This window comes from Neomonachus schauinslandi, chromosome 11, assembly GCF_002201575.2.
Source record: "Neomonachus schauinslandi chromosome 11, ASM220157v2, whole genome shotgun sequence".
NCBI classification, from domain to species: Eukaryota; Metazoa; Chordata; class Mammalia; order Carnivora; family Phocidae; genus Neomonachus; species Neomonachus schauinslandi.
The window spans coordinates 40,442,953-40,465,176 of record NC_058413.1 but is presented as its reverse complement, the minus strand read 5'-3'; the positions used below and the strand labels follow the sequence as shown (position 1 = coordinate 40,465,176).

The following is a 22,224-nucleotide window of genomic DNA, read 5'->3' as shown; positions in this document are numbered from 1 at the left end:
AATCCATGGGACTTTGCCTCTTTCTTTGAACACTGCTGTATTTCTCAGCATCTTTAACAGTGTCTGATGCACAATATGCCCTCAATAAATACTTGTGGAATAAAAGACTAAATAGATGAACACAGGTACAAATGCACCCAGTTCAAGAAGTTCAGTACGGCTGGAGCATAGAGAATGGGAAATAGCAAGACATGAGCCAAAGGTGTCATAGGGACCACATCCATGCAGTGCTCAAAATCCCTGAGGAAATTGATTTTTACTCCAAAGGGGATTAGACTACAAGTTTCTTCAGTCCAAAGACAGGACTACAGTTACAGAGAAACCAGAGAGGTTTGGAAACAGAAAAGAGAGGTCTTCTGACAGGCCTTCCTATCTGAGCTGCTTGCCAGTTTTGTGAACTGTAAAGGCAAGCTGACCTCCTTGCTTAGTGCTTTAATTTGTTGGAAAGGATAAGACATCCTTAGACAAGAGATAAAACACAGTCCAATGCAGGGGAGTGGGAAGGACAGATTTCAAGACAGTTCGAAGTCTGGCAAGTGGAAGAACATGGAAATGGGGGGAAGAAATTATGAACAGAAGGAGTTAGTGAGCAGGCTTTGGCAGAATGATGGGAGAATGATGGGAGAATACTCAGATTGGCAGAATGATGGGAGAATACTGAGCTTTGAGCCTAGGCTAAAACACTGTGTGCATCCAATTTAAAGGGGATAAAAAGTTGCATTAAAGGTTATCTCTTAAACAGGAACGATTGCTGTCACACCTACACATTGCTTTGAGAACAAAAGTTTTCAACAGAGCAGGCACCCTGGGCTGTAGGGAAAATACTACCACCTGGGAGTTTCTTATTTATTTCTCTTTACAAATAATATTATTTCTGTAATCCTTGATCCTCCCTCTTGCACTTACCACAGTTTATGAGTGTAAAAGGCAGAAGTCTATATCCTTAATATAAGAGGTTTTACCAAAGTCTAAAAAAAAAAAAAAAAAAAAAAACCTTAAGGTCCAACCCCTTCCAGTGGATGGGTTTGGACCTTAAGAATATGTGAATGAACTTCTATCAAGAGACTCCGAAGCCTATGTAGGAAACAAGGGGATAAAGTCAAGAGTTGCAGCAAGGGTGCTCAGCTCTGCTCCCGGGTCAGAGGAATGATGTGGGAAGAGGCTGGAAGAAGGAGGGGAGGGGCAGGTGGAGAGATGGTGCTGCAGGAACCTGGGCAGAACAGAACCACAACTCATAGCTGCTAGGGGATGAGTACATCCTGATAAGGGAGACAGTACAATTTGTTCCTAGAAGACTCCTCATCAGTGTGATCCAGAGGATGAATGATGAAACTGGAAGAGCCCATGACATTGTTAAACCAAACCCTATGGGAGGTAGCATGTCTGATACAAAGTATCTTTGGTATCCTATTAAGTACGCACCTTACACATTTATTTTTTTAAAAGATTCTATTTATTTGAGAGAGAGTGAGTGCGTGCTTGAGAGAGAGAGAGAGCATGAGCAGGGGCATAGGGAGAAGCAGACTCCCCGCTGAGCAGTGAGCCTGATGTGGGGCTTGACCCCAGGACCCTGGGATCATGACCTGAGCTGAAGGCAGACACCAAACCGACTGAGCCACCCAGGCGCCCCTACGTTCATTTATTTAACTGAATACTTGTAATAGCTCTATGGACTAAGAAAAACTGAGGTTTAAAAAGCATACCTACTCTGTACAAGTGACTCAGCTAGAAAGCAGTAGAGCTGGGATTTGAACCCACATCTATCTGACTTCAAACACTAATAAGCTTTGGGTAGAAAATGAAAGGTAAAAGAAAACAATACAGAAGAAAGTGAGGGGTGAATCAGCCTGGATGTTAATTGTCTGTGCCTCCTTTATCCCATCCCAGTGAGTCATTTTTCCTTCCTCTGCCCACAGCCCCGGGATTGATGTGGGCATTCACCCCTACCTCACCCTCAGTCCCTGTGGTCTGGTTCTCAGAAGTAAAGCATGTATCCTGGGCTTGTGCCAATCAGCATGTGCATTCCCTGGCCACAGTACATGGTTTAGGGTTTAAATGTGATCTAAGCCTGTCTAATCAGAATGGCTCTGGACAAGACTCTGGCTCTTTCCTTCTGGACTTCCCCCACCCCACCCAGATGACAGGGGTCCAGGGTTACTGCAGCTAACTTGCCACCAGGATCTGCGAGGGACCTCCACATGGAGTGAAGAATGAATCCAAACCAGAGGTGGCCAGAGCCTAGAGCCTGAGACAATGACTTACAATACTGTCTGAGCCTTGAGCCCACCTGTTTCTAAAGCTAGACCTATTCTGAACTTTTTAGTGAAGGCAAACAATGAATTCCTCCCTTTTTAAGATAAATTTGGGGGCACCTGGGTGGATTAGTCAGTTAAGCCATCCGCCTTTGGCTCAGGTCATGATCCTGGAGTCCCGGGATCAAGCCTGGCATCGGGCTCCCTGCTCAGTAAGGAGTCTGCTTCTCCCTCTCCATCTGCTCCTCCCCCTGCTTGTGCTCTCTCACTCGCTAATAAATGAATGAAATCTTTAAAAAAAAAAAAAAAAGATAAATTTGTCTGCATTTTCTGCTACCCATCAGGAGTCCTACTATATATACCACATACATAAAGCATCTGCCCGTATGAATAAGAACAGAAGCATCTGGTGAGACTCGGGTTGGGCAGAGACTGATACATGACCACTGGGGCCCCCCCACCTAACACAGATGGAGGTTTTCTAATGCAGATCACCAAACTGGAGGAGAGAGAAGATTTAGTACTGCCTGATGAATAATTCTAACTAACCAAATGTCTGAACATCTTATTCTGGGAAAATAGAACATTTAATAAGTCTGGATTTGCTTAGCTGACTATTTCATCTCTCAGAAAGCTAAAGGAAAATGCTATTCTGCCTTTATTCAGACTCAGAAGGTTAAACAAGTTGGGTTTTTTTGTTGTTGTTGTTTTTTTTTAAGGAAGGAACCTTGGGCAAGCATGATTGTGGGATTTTAATAATTTATTAAGGGCATAATAAGAACAAATTTTAAAAGTTTAGAGAAAATCTAGGGACAATAGCCTGAGACCCTGAAAGGGGAAGGAAGGCAGCCCAACAGATAAGGGATGGAGCCTCTCCAAAACAGAATCTGGGGAGAATTAATTACAAAATCTTCAGGTAGGAAAAAGTTAAAAAAAAAAAGCCAAATCTCAGCTATCAAATTAATCCTGAATGGTTCGAGGCAGGCATCACTTTTCAATCACAATACTTCTTCCTGTTAAGCCTGATTTCATTCTCAGGCTACCTTTGACCCAGTGCCCTAATCAGCCATGATGAACTGAGAAGAAATGGGACACAAGAAAGAACCCATTTGCCGTTGCTGGTCTAAAGAAGCCAGTGTTACAACACAGGCAGCCCTCAGAGCTCAAGTTAGAAAAGGACATGCACAAAAATGGAAGGTGAGGCACAAAATCAAGCACAGATGCACAGCGGAATGGGCCCACAGGAATGATGGCAAAAAGGGCAAAGTCTGGAAGGAGCTGAGCTTGGTTTATTTAAAGCAAAGCAAAACAAAAACAAACTTTTTATTTTTCTAAGAATTAAAATGAAGGAGGGGAGAGCTTTAAAAGAATATGAAATACAGGTAACTCTGCTTGGGGAAGATGATGCGCATAAATAAAGCTGAATGCTTTAACTTTTGGATTTAGTTCCATGTCTTCCTCAAGAAGCATGATCTTCTCCATGAAAAGGAAAACAACCTTAGTTATGAGAGACTGAAAGTCCAAGACAGGGAGGAAGATGGGAAAGGCCCCAGGCGTCAGCACCCCAGGGCCCGAAGGGAACTCGGAAACAGGCTCAAGAAACCTCTCAGGTGATCTCTGAGGAATCAAAGAGAATGGGAAAATGGGCAGAATATTAGAGGCTTGCAAACAGCATCCTGATTTTCTAAAGAAGGTAAAATCAGATTCCATTCACCATAAGACTGGACAGCCTACCATCAACCAAGAGGCTAAGCTGCATCCTAAGCTGGGCAAATTTCACAGCACACAGGAAAGAAAGCAACCAAGAAAAGGCATACAACTCAGTAGAAAAATGGGTAGAGGATAGGTACAGGCAGTTCACTGGAGGGGAAATATAAGTAGCCAATAAACAGAAAAGATTTCCACCATCATGCAGATACACACTGAAATAACCAGATACTATTTATCTACACAGCAGCTCAGCAAAAAATTTAAAAGCTTGGTAGTATCAACTGCTGGCAAAGATGTGGGGAGATGAGCACTCTCACTAGGGGACTATACAGCTTTCTTTAAAGGGCAATTTGGTATACTGATTAAAATAAAAAATGCATTGTATTTTGACCCAGCAGTTTGAAAGACACACATGCAGAGGCCTGTAGAAGGTTTTTCATTACGGGACTATTTATAATGGTAAAGGTTGAGAAAAAATAAACCAAGGTTTGGAGCGTTATGGTCCTTTAATAAAATGCCATATACAACAATCCAAAATAAAGTTGATCCACATACACTAATAAAGAAGGATTCTGGGGGGGGGAAAGGTTGACAAGCTAAAACACACCATATGAAATCCATTTACAGTCGCTGAAAAATCCTGCCTTTAGGTTGCTGGAGAATAACCTTTTGTTTTGAGGCCTCACTGAAAGACCACAGTCAAAGAGGCCTCTAAACAGAGCGAGATGTCCAGATAGTGAAAAATGGGCCCATGTCAGAGGAGGACTGGCTAAAAGCACACCCTAACTTTTCCAGGGCTCCCTTACCCTCTCTGAGCCCCTGATTCCACTCATCATCCTCCTGCACTTTCTCTCAAGGAATTACCCAGAGCCAACAAACTCAAGAATTTCAAGATCCTTGATTGTACCCTTGGTTTGCCCACTTGAGGGAAGGGGTGGCTGGACAATAGCTCCCTAGCTAGCCCCAGCAACATGGTGGGCAGTCTTGAGGCACATTTTCAGTTTGTAAGATCTTTCTCATCTGTCTCTCCCTCTTCCCCAGTCTGTCCCTCCCACCACACATCAGAGAAGGACAAATGAGAAATACACCAGGTTCCAAGGCTCCATATCCCAGGCTATCACTTCACCCTTCCAGGTCTTTGCATTTCTCTGCCCAATGAAGAGGACCAGATAACTTCTGGGGGACCTTACTGTGTATGCATTCTCCTCCCAGAAGAATTCATTGTTAAATAGGACCTCAAAGAAAGCGCAGTGCTTATATACGAGTGAATGAAAGTGGAATTTGGGGCACCCAAGTGTTCTTATCTGGATCCCCATCCTAGTGTGGGAAGTTCTCTGACAGGGACCTTCCATTGGGACTGACCTCTTTAGCGATGATCGAGACAGCACCTGTGCAGCCTGGTTCATGGCCCGGACCCACGCGTTCATGTCCTCCTGGGTGTCAGCACTGAAGTAGTAGGTCCTCATGCCTGACTGCTCGGCCTGAGAGCCCCCCGTGGAGCTGTTATAGATGAGTGCTCGCATCCCTGTGTGCACAGCCTGGAAACAGGAGGCAGAAACCCAGGTCAGAGAGGTCAGCACACGTTTTACTTCCGGGAGCCAAAACAAGAAGACACTCCAGCCACGTTCTCCCCTCTTCCAGATTAAAAGCCCAGGCACCACCCAGCCTGTTCTGACACCTGGAAAACATCATGGCTGGATTCCCCTTTCCTAGTGCAGTCAGCCCCGGGGACAGCTGTGTCTGGTCCCCCTGGTAAAGCCCTGCAGCTGTACCTGTTCCTATTTCTCTTCCTCTGGCTCAGGGAGGGGTACACAGTCAAGGTGTATGCGAGAGAGAGTTTTTCAAAACCCTCATTCTGTCGAAGCAAACTCTCTGGAATCCCTGTTTGGGTTCTTCTGAAGCACGTGATTACTGGACTTGAGCCAACAATCAGCAGTAACAGCGGGTGGCTTAGCTCAGGTATTCACTGGGCCTCCCAGCTTGGCCATGAAATGTGACGTGCGCCCATCGAAGCTGCCGCTCTTCTCTCTCTCCGAAGAGGCACTACAAAGTTTGACATTTGACTGAAAATTCTTGTGCACCCACTATGTGCTAGGAAGCCTCAAGGTGCTTTCACATGTATCCTTGCAAAAAGCCCGTGAAGAGGTACCAGAAACGACCACTGAAAAGCATCCAGGATGGGTGCAAACAAGAGGCAACACCAGTTCCTCCCTCTGTGTTCTGATAGGCAGGGGCCTGTCCAATGAAAAACCTCACCAAATCTACATAGGATGATGGTGTAAGGAGGAAGATCAGCAGAGCTGATCAGTGCCTACTATGTGTCTCCTAGGTACGGCCATGACTCTAATCTCATTTTAATCCCAACAGCCCTGAGAGGTAGGGACAGAATCTCTATTTTACAAATGTTGCAAATGAAGGTCAGAGATGTTAAGTAACTTTCCCTGATCTGCATGCCCAGAAACGGATTCTTCACAGCATTTAACATTACCTGGCATTATCTATTTTACACACTAGTTTATCATCTGTCTCTTCCCTCCAGAATAGAAATTCCAGGAGAGCAAGGACTCTATTTTGTTCACTAAAGTATCCCCAGGAATAGTGCCTGGCATATCGTTGGTGCTCAATAAATTTTTGTTGAATAAATGAAGAGTTGGAACCAGGATTTATTCCTAGGTCTATCTGATTCTGAGTCCAAGCTTCTCTATACAATGTTCCCAGGTCCTACCCAGAAATTAGTAATGATTACACAGATCACTGGTCCAATAATCTGGATCCAGATTGAAAGGCAGACCTCATGCAAGGACCAGTCAGAGAAAACAAAATGAAAGAACCAATTAGGAGCTGGGAAATGACATGCTTCTAGAATCACTAATGGTCATGGATGAAACCTCTCAGATGAACTGTCAACATTGGCTTCTGCAACCCACACTAACATCTAGGTCCAAAATGCATATAAAATATGGGCCTCCTACTGACATTAACAGACCTGAATCTATCTAGCTAGTTCTAAGAGAGTACAGGCAAACAGCCTGAAGCTAAGAGTCCCTACAGTGACCAAAGCAAACCTGATAACCTTCCTTGCATGTATAAGAGGTTATTCACTGTCCCAGAAAAGATTCCTCCTGTTTTAGCAAGGTGGAGATAGGACAGTGAGAAAAGAATAAAAAGGGACGTGTTGTGTCTTACTAATGAATCAGCAGAAATTCTTAGAAAAGCTCCCCTGGACAATGACCCCATAACATCTCTGATACCTCCTCCCAGACCTCCTGCCCAGTCACAGAGAGTTCTAGGACAGGCACTCACCCCACCAGACACAAGGCCACCCATAAGCATAAGGCACCCTCAAGGGTATGATAGAGAGAGCAGGTCCCCACTATACTAGTGTTCATGGAGCCAGGCTTGTCCAGGAAATCAACATGGGACACTCTTCAAACATGGAGAGTTGGCATGTCTACAAATGGGCCTTGGGAGTTAGATCCATCATTACGGAGGAGCTACACACGATCACAAACAACTTCTAACCAAATTGCCAATATGTGCTGTCTTCAGCTGCCCTTGGTTCTGAAGAATAGGTTCTTGACTACATTCTGCCTGTGTTTGGGCATAAAAGATGTATTAACTGTGAAGGTGACAAGTACAGGGAGTTGGCCACGTGAACCAAGTTCAAAGTGCACTGAGTCTAAGGAAGATGCCAGAGCCAAGATGATGAGAAGTCTTCTCATCCCTTCCCTAGTCTCATCTCAAAGATGCTCCCTTCCCATCTGCTCTTCGCTTTCCAATTCACACAGTCCTCCTAGGCAACTTTGTACAACTGAAGAAAAAACTTCAGGCTATACCTAAAGGAAATGAGGATGTAAGCAAGGAACATTCTACCTCAAAAACTTAATGCCCCTAGGATATGACTGCTCTCCTGGCCCTTAGGACTCTGGGCTTGATCCAACAGTAGGGAAGGAAGCTGGAATGCTCACACCTCACACCCCCAGCATCAACCTTTAGAACACAGAGGCCTAGGTCAGGGCCTATCAACTGACTGACTCATTCTCTAACTCATTCATTTAACAATAATTTATCATTGACTGTTTATGTGAAAGGCACTATACCAGAAGGGACAGCATTAATCAAGGCCAAGACAGTTTACAGTCACATAGAAAGACCATGGACAAATAGCTACAATTGTAGTAAGTGTCATCAAGAAGCTCAGGATGCTGTGAGAGAGGACAGCTGGGGAACCTGGCCTCCCCTAGAGAAGGACCTATGTACGGAACTGACATTTAAGCTGCCCTCCACATAGGAAGCAAATATTTTAGTAGGAGTAGCACAGAGGGACGTGTGGGACCCCAGTGTGGACAAGAGTATGATATGTTCAAGGAAGAAGCCAGCGTGCCTGGTAGGGAGAAAAGGAGAGAGCAGGGTGAGATGAAGTTACTGGAGTTGGCAAGGCCAGGTCACCAGGGTCTTGTGGTCATGTTAGGGTTTTGTCACGTTTACAAGAGCAAGGAGAAGCTATTAAAGGGTTTGAATGGGGGAGTGGGGAGATCAGATTTTTGTCTGGAAAAACCACTCTGGCTATAATATGAAGAGGTTAGAGCCGGGCTGGGGCACATGAGGGGGCAGGGGGCAGGAGACCACTACAAGAGTAAGGAGAGAGACGGTGGCAGGGGCTGAGAAGGAGAGGATCGCCCCAAGTCTGGATAAAAGTAGCAGGTAATATCAGCAGGACCTGGGGATGGACTGGCCATGAGAGCTGAGAATGGCAATTGTCAAGGGTAAGACTGCCAGGTTCATGACTTGCAAAGACTGTGGTGCCCATTTGTTGACATTAAGAAGGAACTCCTCATGCCCAACCTTCGGGCTGACTGTGAGCAGCACAATGAACTGGGTAGGAACTCAGGCCCCAGAATCAGCCTGACATGCATGGTGAGCATGCTTCTTACCCCAGGGCAGCCCTGGACAAGCTGCTCAACCGCCCCAGGCCTCTATTTCCTCATCTTTAAAATGGGACTGTGGTTGAAGATGATGTTTACATTAAGGCTGTGTGAGCATTAAAAGAGATAATATAACCTATAATGTTTCCTTTGATTAAGAAAACGGGGAAAAACAGGTATCTGTAACATCTGTGCCTTGGTCGCTGGTAGAAACCAGAAGGCGCTTCATATCACATTATGACTGGTGTAAATATCTTGAAATAGCATTATGCTCATTGCCACTTTGAAATTACAATAATTATTATTACATTTCTTATGCAATGAATATTAAAGCAGCACCCATATCATTACACCACATTTAAGAAAATTTTGATAACTACATTTCAGTATAACAAATTTCCTTTGTTTTATTTGCATCCGTAGAAACATTCTGAGAAGAGTTCTTAGGATTTATGAAACCATCCAAAGGGTTCATGCCCCGCCCCCGCCCAGATTAAGACCCCTGCTTTAGATTCTGGCTGAAGGCCAGCAAGACATGTGGTTTTTCCACTTATTTATATTCAGCAAACTTTCATTGTGCTCCATTGTTCTACTTGGTAGGATGCAGATTCTGGGGATACAACAATGAGAAGGATAAGGTCCTTGCCTTAACGGGGCTTATATTCTAGAGTCTCCATCAGCATGGAGGTTATTAGGGGGTGAGAAGAGAACAGGGAAGAGCTGCCCTTTTCCTCTCCCATTTCAGTTTTGTCCTCCATCTACTCTCCTCTACCGCCCTGTCACTATTCTGTCTTGGCTGTTGTCATCCCTCCTGTTGGAACTAAGTTTCTGCCAGAACCGTGCTTGACACATGGTGAGTGCTCTGTAGGTGTTGGTTACCCCTGCTTCAGCCCTCAGACTCTGCAGCCTCCAGTCCATCCTCCACACTGTTTCTGAATTGCACATCTGTCCAGGCTGTGTGCTCTCACCATAAATCTGTCAGTGGTTCCCCAGTGACTGCAGGATAAAGCCCGGTCTTGGTTTACCAGCCCCACCTTACCTATCCAGTCCTTTTTAGCCACTCCATCTTAAACTTTCCCTCCAGCCCTGTGCAGTTGCCTGGGGCCCCAGGGCATTTCTTGCCCACAGGCCTTTGCCTGAGCTTCAGCCACAGCCCAGAATGTTCTTTCCCCAACTCTTACTGGTCCTTCAGGTCTTTGCTTGGGGGTCACCTCCTCAGGAAGCCTTCCTTGAGCCCTCTGGACAGGTTAGGTGCCCTTCTTCTGTACATCCGCAGCTCTTCTATCACTGCACTGCAAGTGGTTGACTTACCTATCTAGAGCTTTCACCGGGAAAACTAGCCCATCAGCTAGTTCTGCCTGGGTAGATGGGGCTAGTCCCATTCTGTAAACAGAGACCACATAGAGCAGTCATTTGTATTTGGAGTCATGGTCAGGTAACTGCTTACATTTCCCAAGTTCAGGCTTCCTTGTAATTCATGTTTAGTTCTCTGTACATTAGAAATGGGGAGAGGGCAGAGAAGAATCAAAATTTCTAGAAAGTTCCTTCAGTCAGTCAGCTTCGATTACTCAAGTGACTGGTCCTATAATAACCTCAACTAACATATCTTTTGAGCCTTATAAATGGTAGGCTTTTTAAACCTATAACGTAATAATTATTGTAATTTCAAAGTGGCAATGAGCATAATGCTATTTCAAGATATTTACACCAGTCGTAATGTGATATGAGGCGCCTTCTGGTTTCTACCAGCGGCCAAGGCACAGGTGTTACAGATACCTGTTTTTCCCCGTTTTCTTAATCAAAGGCAACGTTATAGGTTAAAAAAGCAAAGATGTGATTTATCCACTGACACTTGGGGATCTGTAGAGCTCAGGTCAGGAACCCTTGGCTTAAGAGAGGAAGAACAGCTCAGAGGAGGCCAATAAAGGCTTTTTCCCCATTGAGGATCCTTGGACCCTTTGCTGCGTGGACATGTTCTTTGCTCCAGATTCTGGATCTGAGGGGCAAGCTTGCTGAGAGGTGACCAGCAGGCCAAGGGTGGCTGTGCATCCAATAGGAGCTCTTTGGGGAGGCACCCAGATGAGCCAGCAGAGCACGAAAGGCCTGCTGGTCAGGGCACTGCGTCTCCTAGACGCCACCAAGAGCCCCACCTGGCTCTCCTACAGAGCTGCCTGCATCTCAGAGTCCGTCTAGCACCAGCTGGTAATGCATAGGAGCTGCCAGGCTGTGGGCACAGTTGAAAAAGACAAGGAAAGGACCATATAACCTCTCAGGCTGTGCCTATCTACCACCACAGATACTCTCAACAATCTCAGGCAAGGTGCCCTAACAACAGTCAGAGAATTTCAGTTCTGGAGATAATGAAGAGCTGACATCAGAAGCAGGCGTAAGGCCCAGGACACTAAACAATGTGCATTCCTCAGTATGCCCAAGAACATGGATCCTGAACTGCCCAAGGGTCCCACTTCCTGGCCCTTAAAAGAACAACGCTGCAACCCAAGAGAAAGGGAACTCTTTGATACTCAGGAAACCACAGCCCTCTGTGGAGAACCACCTGAACACCACTAGACCTGCCTGCAGCAGCTTTTGTCCGTTCTCAGACCCTGAGGATCCCCCCAAAGGGATCCCCCAAACACACGTACACCTTCTGTCTCTCAGACAAAAATTTAGCTAAGGAACACTCTTGGTGGAGTCCTTCTAAGAAAATAATTTTTTTCAAAAAGAAAAGAATCTACGACACATAAAAGATGTTTTTCTAAATCTGTTTTCACACCTCCCAGTGAAGTGTTAAGATGAAATATATATAGTTACAATCAGTTACTCTGACCATATTTCAAATGCTGTCCCCAAAAATTACATACAACATTATCCCAACTGTCTGCCCAGTAGCAACACTGAGCCCTAGAAAGGAAGGTTTTCTGAGGAAGACTTTTAGACTGCAAAAGGCCAGCCTGAAACCCACTGAACACAATGTTTTCAGAGCCGTCAATCCGCAGGAGAGACTTCTGAATGATTACATAGAAGAGTATCCCTAAAATGATAACAATGAACATTCATTCAAATCACTTCCCACCTCCTGCAATGTGTGTGCAGGAGGTGACCAAAATAAGATGTGGAAGAAAAGTAGAGAAAGGAACTGTCCTCCCTCCCTGTAATGCAACTGTAAGAGGATTGAGTTCATGTTCAAGTTCTGTCACCATCATCTTCCCGCTTTATGACTTTGAACAAGTTTCTTAAGCACTCTAATCCTCGTGTTCTTAATCTCTAAAATAAAGCTAATAACGCTGACCTTACAACACTGGCTCTCCACGACCTTAAATGAGCTCCCACAGATAGAAGTACTTCTCTGGTCATAAAAGGTTTTACAAATATAAGGCAATACTATGTTATGCAACAAGAAATAGGGAAGGATCCCAGAATCTTCAACCTATAGCAACTCTGCAGTCACTGGGGATAGTGACGGCCAAGGGAAAGAGAGGGACAGCTCAAACCTGGCAATGAACAAAGCTAAAGCACCAGTCCAGGAAGGAAGGTAGAAGATGAGACTGACCTTCCAACCACCACCCCCACAATGGACTCCAGATCAAAACGCTGATGTAGATACCATGGATACCACATACCAACACTCTCTTTAACCCTTACAGAGTGCTGGGTGTCTTCTCTTGTGCTTTTCCATGATCCTTTAACTACCTGTGGCTGGCAAACTTGACTTCTGTTCAATCTCTGCTTTAGTACCTAATGTCCAGTATTCATCTTATACCCTCAACATGGGAATAGCTAAGCTACATGAGTAGTGGGGGCAGGAGCCCCTACCCCACTTGAAATGCACGTCATTGCCTTGTATCCTGAGCAGTGTGAGAGGGTGTTTCCCTGTGGCTACCGGCACCAAAGGCCACTTACTTCAGTGCTGAGACTTGCACTCAGCTGCCAGTAAAGTAGAACTTCAACCCACCCTATCCTTACCATCTCTAGGGGACCCAAGAAACAGCAGCAATGAAGGAATGTGTGGAGGTCACCAAACGAGATGGCCTCAGGATTCCCCAAGTTTCGGCCTGACCACCACCTTCCTGGAGTCTCCACGCCCAGCTCTGAGGATGCCAGAGGGCATCAAAGGACTGCCATCAATTATCATGGCCGCACTCACTTAACATGTGACCAAGCAGAAAAGCAGAAAGTAGAAAAGGGGTTTTACTATTGAAGGGATTTCCCTGAGAATCTTTAGTGATCCAGAACACAAATCAAATTTGATACTATTTGCTCAACAAGATAAACAAAGCAGATAAACTTGAAATCTCTTCAACATGAGCTTCTAACCCTCAATGTAAGTTTTCATAATAAAATTGCTATAAATCCATGATGAGTGACCATCACTTGCAGTAAGTGGCTGGACACCAGACTGGCTGATTACAGTGATAAAAAGGCATGAAGAGGAGAGTAATCACAGGATTGGTACCAATAGGAAAGAGGGATCTGAATATTTGAGCAAAGCTGGGGGACTCAGAAGCTCAGAAACAAATGAAAGTACTTTTGATGTGGTATTATTCTTATTTAAAGAATTTACAACATTGTTAACATGCACCTGAAATGCTCTAGCTTCTTAACTTCTCCCCACTCCCCACAAAAAAACAACTGCTTTTATGAAGACATTTTTGGGAACACAAAGTTTCTTAGGGTAGAAATGCTGCCCTGGAGGGGAGGGGGCAGTACCTTAAAGGAATACTTGCGACTTATGCGGTCCTCAGGGGCCACAGGTGAGATCACATAGCTGGGCAGAGGGATGCTCCCAAGGACCGCTTCTTCTCGGCTGTCTTTGAATGGAAAAAACACATCAGAATAACCTTCTGTGGCACCTCCCCTGGGTTGGTCCATCCCACTGCCCCTGTTCAGGGCTCCTTATAGCTCCCTAGGACTGCTGTAATCCCTGATCATCCATTCAGGTGCTCCCTGGGGACCTTTGCGCTAAAGCAGGAATGACACAGATGAGTCAGGGACAGAGACAGGCATGGAAACATGCTCAGCGCAACCTGTGAACTCCTGAAACAGGGCAGTAAGCCAAGTTCTGCGGGAACAAAGAGGCAGGAGTGGCACAAATTCGGGGAAAGTGGAGAAGGCTTCAGAAGGTGATATCTAAAGTGTTTTAAAGGATGGGGAAGGGCATTCCGGGAAGAGCAAACCTCATAGGCAAAGTTAGAGCGTGTGCGAAATATCCTACCTTCTACATCTATTCTCTTCCTCCTCCAAACCATCTTCATGACAGAGGTAACTTCCTAACGACAGCACTGGTCCTGTCGCTCTCCTACTCAAAGGCACTGCAAAATGCAGTTCAACTTACTCTGCCTGGTGTCACAGTCCTCTTGCATTTTGGCCCTTACCCACCTCCTGAGCCTTCTTTCCTACTATGTCCTGCAAGCAAGACTCACTCTGGCCTCACAGGTCTGTCATTCCATTTTCTTCTGCTTCTAGAACTTTATTCAAGTTGTTTCCTCTGCTTGAAATGCCCATTTGCCCCCATACACAGGCAAAGCTCTACCTATCTTTACAAGCCCAACTCAAATCCCATTTATTCTGAAAAGCCTCCCTCAATTCTCCAATATGGAATTAATTTCTTGCTCCCCCTGAATTGCTTAAGCACGTTGAACGCCTTCTAAAGCACCTAACGCTGCCTAGTCTTGTCTTACGAATCAACTCTCTCTTCCTCCATATTTTGAGTCTTACTTCTTTCTCACTATTGCAGAGCCCCTAACTTTATGTACTGGGGCTCCATAAATGTACATGTGCCCAACTCAGTTCACCAACTGTCCATCCAATATTATAGGGGATAGATCCAGACAACAAGTTACAAAAAAAAATGATTTACCTATCCTTCCTACCTCTCCAGATAGTGTCAAAGGTATGCCTTTGTTCCAAACGGGGTAGAAGCTGAGACAACTCCAGACTTGGAGAGCCTAAGTAGCAGATAAACTGGATTCTATTTATTTTAACTCAACAAATGGCACTTCGAGTGCAAGGATTGGTAAAGTAAGTCACCGGCCATTCACATATGGAAAAGTGAACACTTTGGCACGTAAATAGGTTATAAATTAGCTCAGGACTCTGGTCCAATCACTGGATTTGAGAATATAACCACCTGTATCACCTCACCACCCCCCTCCAGCACAAAGAGCCCTTGGTGGCCTGAGCCTTAGCTCACCTTTATAGTAAAACAAGCAATAATCAGCAAGCACAAACCACCTCCTTTTCCACAGTCTCATCCCAGAACTGTCCTGCAAAGCAAAGAAAACTAATCAAAAAATATCTGAGCGGGCGCCTGGGTGGCTCAGTTGGTTAAGCGACTGCCTTCGGCTCAGGTCATGATCCTGGAGTCCCGGGATCGAGTCCCTGCTTGGCAGGGAGTCTGCTTCTCCCTCTCCCACTCCCCGTTTGTGTTCCCTCTCTCGCTGTGTCTTTCTCTGTCAAATAAATAAATAAAATCTTTAAAAAAAAAAAAAAATCTGAGCATACTCTTACCCCTTTCCAATCATGCATGGCATGATGCTAGAACCAAGACTTACCTATATCCACTCGTTCTTTCAATAAATTAATGAATTAATAAATTTTTATTGCAAGGTCATTTTTTAATAGGACATTAAAATTTAGATTCAATGATGGTTTGTCCCCAGGAAGCTTATGTGTGTGCTGGAAACAGACTAATGTAAGTATCCTTTTAGAAAGGAAGATGTGAGGGGCGCCTGGGTGGCTCAGTCGTTAAACGTCTGCCTTCGGCTCAGGTCATGATCTCAGGGTCCTGGGATCAAGCCCCACATCGGGCTTCCTGCTCAGGGGGAAGCCTGCTTCTCCCTCTCCCACTCCCCCTGCTTGTGTTCCCTCTCTCCCTGTCTCTCTCTCTGTCAAATAAATAAAATCTTTAAAAAAAAAAAAAAAAAGGAAGATGTGAATTCAAAAAATACAGTTCTTCCATTAAGAAAGAAATCAGTTTTTAACAAAAAGGAAGCTATTTATTTATTTAGGTACTATTCTATAAAATATCTTCACTTACACTGATGAGAAAATTGATTTACACAGTACAGAACAAGGAATTTAAGTTAGCTAATCGATGAGGCAAAGTTCTCATTTGACTAAGTTCAGTTCTCTATCATAAGGGGCTAACTTTGCCATGGATTTTCCTTCCATTCAATGTAAAGAGACTTGGATTGTCTTGCTGTCAAATTGCCTCATAACATGAATTTGTCTTTACGCATCTAAAATGTAAATCAATACATTTATTAAAAACATTTTAGGTGATTGTGAAAATTCTAAAAGAACAAGGCCAGGGTAGGAAAACAGAAGTGCTATAGGGTCATTTTTCTCCCAAACCTAGGAAAACGCCAGAGCTGCTCTTAGCTGTTAAAACTGTTTTCCTTTTGCAAAAGTTTTCAACAAGTTTAAATTTAAAAAATAACAGTTATGTCAGTCACTAAACCTAAGCACAACATGAAGTTTGTTCATTTTCCACTTACTGAAGTGCTAAAAACAAATTTAACTTGCTGAGTTCACGCGTTTCTTGGTTTTATCTTCTGCTCTGACCAGATGATCTCTAAGATCTTGGCATATTGCTTTGTTTGGAAAACTCCTTTCCATCCTCCACACCTAGTGCAAATGTCACTTCCTCTGGGAAGCCTTTCAGGACTCCCCCAAGCACAGCTACATTCTCTGTGCTGTGTACACAGCACTCCACACAGGTCTCTTACAGTTACCAGGCTGGGCAGTGGGGGCTGGGGAGAAGAATTACTTATAGCCCCTTCCCTCTCCCTCCAGATATCAAAGGAGCATACTTTTGTTTAATGGGGATGGGGATGCAAATGGAAAAGTCAGAAGGTTACTCAGGTAAAAGAGATGGGCAGAGAGGCAAGGAAAGAGGCTGTGAGGGAAGAGGGTATCACTGAGAGAGGTGCCAACACAGTGTCTGACAGAGAAGGCTAGAGAGCTACGGAAGCTGCCATGGGGAGTCTGAGGGGAGAGAGATTTCAAGGGGACTTCTAGGGACTACTTCTGTGTGGTGTGCAATGTAATGCCCTCCTCTGTCTTCCCACAAAGCGTTTGGTAAAAATTAACATCACAGCTCTTGGAGTTTGTGGTTTTTTTTGGATGGTATGATATGTGAGAGACTGTGAGGGCGATGATAGGACATGTGAGAGATGTGCCAATTTCCCCAGTAGACTGAGTTCCTCAACTGTGGGAACCACATGTTCTTCACCTCTTTATCTGTGCTGTGAAAGTACTTAGAACATGGCAGGCAGGGACGCCTGGGTGGCTGAGTCAGTTAAGCGTCCGACTCTTGGTTTCAGCTCAGGTCGTGATCTGAGGGTTGTGGGATCGAGCCCCATGTTGGGTTCTGCGTTCAGTGCAGAGTCTGCCAAGATTTTCTCTCTCTCTCCCCCTGCCTCTCCCCCCTGCATGGGCACGCACTCTCTTTCCCTCTCTCTTCTCTCTCTAAAATAAATAAATTTTTTTTAAGGATTTTATTTATTTGGCAGACAGAGAGAGACAGGGAGAGAGGGAACACAAGCAGGGAGAGTGGGAGAGGGAGAAGCAGGCTTCCTGCCAAGCAGGGAGCCTGATGCAGGACTCCATCCCAGGACCCTGGGATCATGACCTGAGCCGAAGGCAGACGCTTAACGACTGAGCCACCCAGGCGCCCCTAAAATAAATAAATTTTTGAGAAAAAAAAAAAAAAAGAACCTGAGAGGCACTTGGTAAACAAATGGGCAGACGGAAGAACAGATGGGTGGATGGCAAGGAGAGAAGGAAGGAGACAAAAGGGACATGTTCTCTGGCCCTGGGAGCTCACAGCCTATTTGTGGCCAGAGGACAGGAGACAGAACAATTGGTTGTGAGTTTAGAGATGCAGGATAGCCTCAGGGGAGCTGACAGGGCTTCCTGAGTGAAGGGATGTGGGAGAAGAAAGAGCTGTTTCTAAGCAGGGTGCCTAGGAGAATGGTGGTATCATCACCAAGGTCCAGAAAAAATAAGTTGGGGAGAAAAGAGAGGTAAGGGGTCAGGAGGCAACGAGCTGAGTTTGGCTGATTCGGAATCTGAGGTGCGAGGGGAGCTAGATAAGTGTGCTAGACCAGGCTGGGCAGAGGACAGGAAAAGATGGGATTTTTCAGCCAAATGATAGCAAAGGCTCTTTAACATCAAGAGGGCAAGTGCTGGCCAGGGCTTGGTGGTAAGGCTGGATTCATGCTGACCCACCCACATGAGTGCCTGAGTCCCAGGGCAGCCAATAGCAATGGGGGCCCCAAGGGGTCAAGTGGGTTTGGGGAGGGAAGCTGTAGCCATTGAGCAGATGGTCCACTCATAAAAATGGAGAATACACCTGCCTCAGACAAACTCAGGAACAGAGAGCTTATTATGAGTCTGTTCTCAGCTCCCAGGGGCCAGGGTAAGGAAGGAGATCAGCAAGAGCCATCCCCCTCCCCGACCTGACCCTCCCAGTCTCCTCACCTGCTTGTGCAGCCACCCCCTCACCACCACTGGAACATTGGGGTTCCTCCGAATGGCCTGGTCCCTCTTCCCAAAGCTGTGGACTTTATTGCTGGATTTCATGATCTAGGAAAAAGCAGACTCAAATTCTAGCAGCTTTTAGGGAACTTAGGGAGTCACACAAAGCACCTGCGTGATAGGAAAGCTGTAGGCCCCCCACCTTACTCTAAGTGGCAGTGCCCTTTGATAAAAAGAATAGCAAGGAGACCAAAACAGGCGGGCACATGGCCATAGTATTTTAATTAAAAAGCAAATGCAAGGCCTAGCAAGCTTCCCGTCTGAGTCACGGAGGAAAAAAAAACTTAAAGGGATTTTTCAATCAACTTTCACCAGCAGCTGTTGGCCCTCATATGTCCTACTCTTTCTGGAGCAAAGCTACTTTTCGGTCACAGATTTTGCCAATTTCCAGATATTTACCGTCCTATCTGGGTTCATTCCTCAGCACTCACCCCTTCTCTGCAATGCTGGTTCTTTTCCCTGCTCCTCAGTCAATGGTCCCATCTCTCACCTTTCCTCAGGCCCATCGGTCACAAATCTCACCAGGCAGTCTCATAACACAGCTGTGAACAGAGGTGTGACCCTCCCAAGACAAGCCAGGAAAATGATGAAGGCATCTAAGGACTTGGATGTCAGTCCCACTTCTGCCAGCAATCACCTGTTTTCCTGGACAAGTGACATAACCCCAACTGGTCTCAGGAGAAGCCTCCCTCATAAAACAATGGTGGGGGTCGTTGGGCATCTGCAAAATATTAAAGGGTGGAAGGAAGGAGTGAGTGGCCAGGAGCTCACCTTGGGGCCAGGCTTGGCCTCCACAGTGGACGTGGTTCCAGCTGTGGACGTCTCACTGACCATGCTGGACGGTCTTTGGTTTCTCTCTTGCTTCGACATATGTGGATGTGGCCTGTGGGAAGACATAGGAGAGTCCAGTAAGTAAGCCTGGGCTGCAGTGGAAGTGGAATCTGAGATTTGTTCCAGACTAGAGCTGGTTGATGTGCCATGACTGATGTTCCGGAGACTACCTGACTCCAGGCTGTAGCTAGAAGACCTTAATGTCCATGTGCTTCAGGGAATCAACGATCATAGATGCACACACCTATGCCGCTGACACCCCACAAAGGGGCCAAGGCTGGCACTCCTGCCTGCTGTCCGAAGGTTCCCACATATACTCTCTTACTCGGGTGTCTGTGGCAACTGCCCCATCAGATGGGCACACACAGTTGTGCCACTCTTCACAGGAGAGCAAACCGTACTCCTTACACACACACACACACACACACCCCTCCATTTCTCTGGCTCCCAAAAGAAGCTGCTTATAATTAGTAATAAGGAATCACTTGTGCACACATCCACACCCCCAGATACACACAGAGAATCGCTTATATAAATGCCAGTGGGGCTTGCCTCCCAAAATAGATTACTCAACAAAGACTCCTATTCTAGGAACACTCTTTTGCCCCAAAATAGAACCATCAGAGATACTAACCCCTTGTGCCATGCCTGGGAGCAGGAAGCAATGAAACACGCCTGGGCCCCCAGTGGAGATCCCCTCTGTATGTCCCCAACAGCACCCAGAGACACCATGCTTCCCATCAAGAAGGTCCGCCTGCCCTGAGAGAGCCAGAACTCTGGGAACATCTCAGTATGACACTCAAGAGACACTACAGAGAACCCTTCTCACCTGCCTCCACACAGCCCCAGCATTCGCCAGTCTTTCCAAGCCTGGGTGGCAGCAAGTGCCTCCAACAAATTCAGTGCCTATCCTCCAACAGCTTGATGCCTGATTCTCAGACTCTACTAACTCCAGGATCAGTAAGCCTTCCTCAGTGAGTGAGTCTGCTTGTTCTGTGGCTGGGTTCTCTGAAAGGCAACACGATCCAGGCAGCTGCAGTACACTGAGGTGCTCTGCCTGAGTGGAGAAAATCAGATTTGGAGGCCTGGGCCAGGCGCCTGAAGAGATGGAGGATGCAGACAAGACACAGCGAGGAAGCAGCACTCTGGGTGTCCGTTCACCAGGCTCACTTTTACAGAGGTGCCACGAGGGAAAATCCTAGTTTCCACCTTGGAGATAAGGCTGCTTCCTTCAAAACCACTACCACTCAAAGGATAAGGGATCCTTCCTGTGCCCCAAGACAGAGCCCTGACACCCTGCACCATTACTTCTTCGCAGAAGGAGCTGTGACCACCGTGCTCTCTGAGCTGTGCCAACAGCGGGACCGCTGCAGCGGGACCAGCTTTCCAGGGGGCTGAGCTCTACCGGATGCTTGGCAGTTGGAGATGTAAGTCCCACCAGTCAGAACGATCACTGGCTCCTTATCAGCTCAGGCACTCACTCCAGATTCCCCGCCCCCCCGCCTCCATCCCAGCCAGACTTCTGTTACTGCTCCCCACTCAGAGAATGTCACCATGCTCAGCCCGCTCACTGCTGGCAGAGGCTGCATGCAGCAGAGAGAGAATCGCCAGCCGGGGGTGAGAGGGGCCCTGAGAGGCTGCCTTGTCCAGCTCCTGCCTCCAGGCAGAACTATGCCCAAAACGTCTGTCTGGAACCTAGGCTTGCCTGACGTTCGGATTTCCAGAGGTTGAGACAAAGATGAGTTCTCAGTTATGGTGGCTATAGACCTACGCCAACATTCAGGACACAAAGTCTGACAATAAAATAGGTTTGTTTGGGATTTATCAAGTTTACTTTGCTCCCCTTTAAGACACGGATAGAGAATTATTATAGAATATTTGGGGGGCGCCTGGGTGGCTCAGTCGGTTGGGCGACTGCCTTCGGCTCGGGTCATGATCCTGGAGTCCCGGGATCGAGTCCCGCATCGGGCTCCCTGCTCGGCGGGGAGCCTGCTTCTCCCTCTGACCCTCTCCTCTCTCATGCTGTTTCTCTCTCGCTCGCTCTCCAATAAATAAATAAATAAAATCTTAAAAAAAAAAAAAAAAAAAGAATATTTGGGAAATATTTTTTAAAAAGCTAAAAGGAAAGAAAAAAATTATCACAGTCTTGCTACCCAAAGGAAAACCATTTCTAACACTTGGTATATATACTTCCATTCTTTTTTGTATGTCTGGCTTTGGGGATGGTGGGGGGAAAAGAGTGCTTTTTTTTGTTTTTATGTAACTGTCATCATACTGTGTTTAAGATTCTGCATTTTGATTTTTTAAAGCTTATTGTAAGTTAAACATTTTCTCCATTATTTTAAACATAGTCACATCATTTTATTTCTTTATTTTTATTTCTTTTTAAGTAAGCTCTATGCCCAACATGAGGCTTGAACTCACAACCCTGTGATCAAAAGTCACACGCTCCACCAACTGAGCCAGCCAGACACCCCACACCCACATCACTTTAAATGACCACATCACATTCCATCAACTTGATATGCTGTTTCTCTTCTGTGGGACAAAGAAAAGGCTATTTGGATGTGTGACTGGCCCAGAAGATCCAGTATAGATGGCCACTTGCACCCTTTCTGTACCTTACAATCTCAAGCTCTGACTTTAATCACCTCCTGCTTTCTAGCCCCATGTCCCCACCCCATTTGGGGATGCTGGCCGGCCAGGGAGCTCCTCCAGACAACAGTACTGTCCTACAGCCTTGGATGGGTGAAGAAAGACGGTATAGATACCACCTAGGGAGCCAATTATGAAAAGATTTCATCTGGAGAAGAACTGGTTGTGGTCCCAACACTGAACATCAGTGAGGGACAGTGGAACACAGTGGTTGCGGGGGGGGGGGGGGGGGGGGGGGGGAGAAAAAAAGGGGGGGGAAAAAAAAAAAAAAAAAAAAAACCCTTTTTTTTTTTATAAAACACCCTCTCCAC

At 45.9% G+C, this 22,224-nt stretch overlaps 1 protein-coding gene and 1 non-coding gene across 7 annotated transcripts in view; both read right to left on the bottom strand.

Moving 5' to 3' along the window:
• The window catches only part of PLEKHA7 (pleckstrin homology domain containing A7), a 212,474-nt gene that overhangs the window by 55,136 nt on the left and 135,114 nt on the right, over positions 1-22,224 (bottom strand). For 5 of the 6 annotated variants that reach the window (XM_044919152.1, XM_044919157.1, XM_044919154.1 and 2 more), the window contains 5 exons: positions 19,199-19,310; positions 18,371-18,475; positions 15,078-15,150; positions 13,595-13,695; positions 5,325-5,500 (listed from right to left, as the gene is read on the bottom strand). In XM_044919152.1, coding sequence (XP_044775087.1) covers positions 5,325-5,500; positions 13,595-13,695; positions 15,078-15,150; positions 18,371-18,475; positions 19,199-19,310 — 567 coding nt within the window. Of the gene's footprint in view, positions 1-5,324; positions 5,501-13,594; positions 13,696-15,077; positions 15,168-18,370; positions 18,476-19,198; positions 19,311-22,224 lie in introns of those variants that run through there. The other variant, XM_044919156.1, reaches the window with a different exon arrangement.
• Positions 21,658-21,730, bottom strand: TRNAK-UUU. The gene has a single exon. It is a non-coding gene; the product is annotated as a tRNA-Lys (tRNA).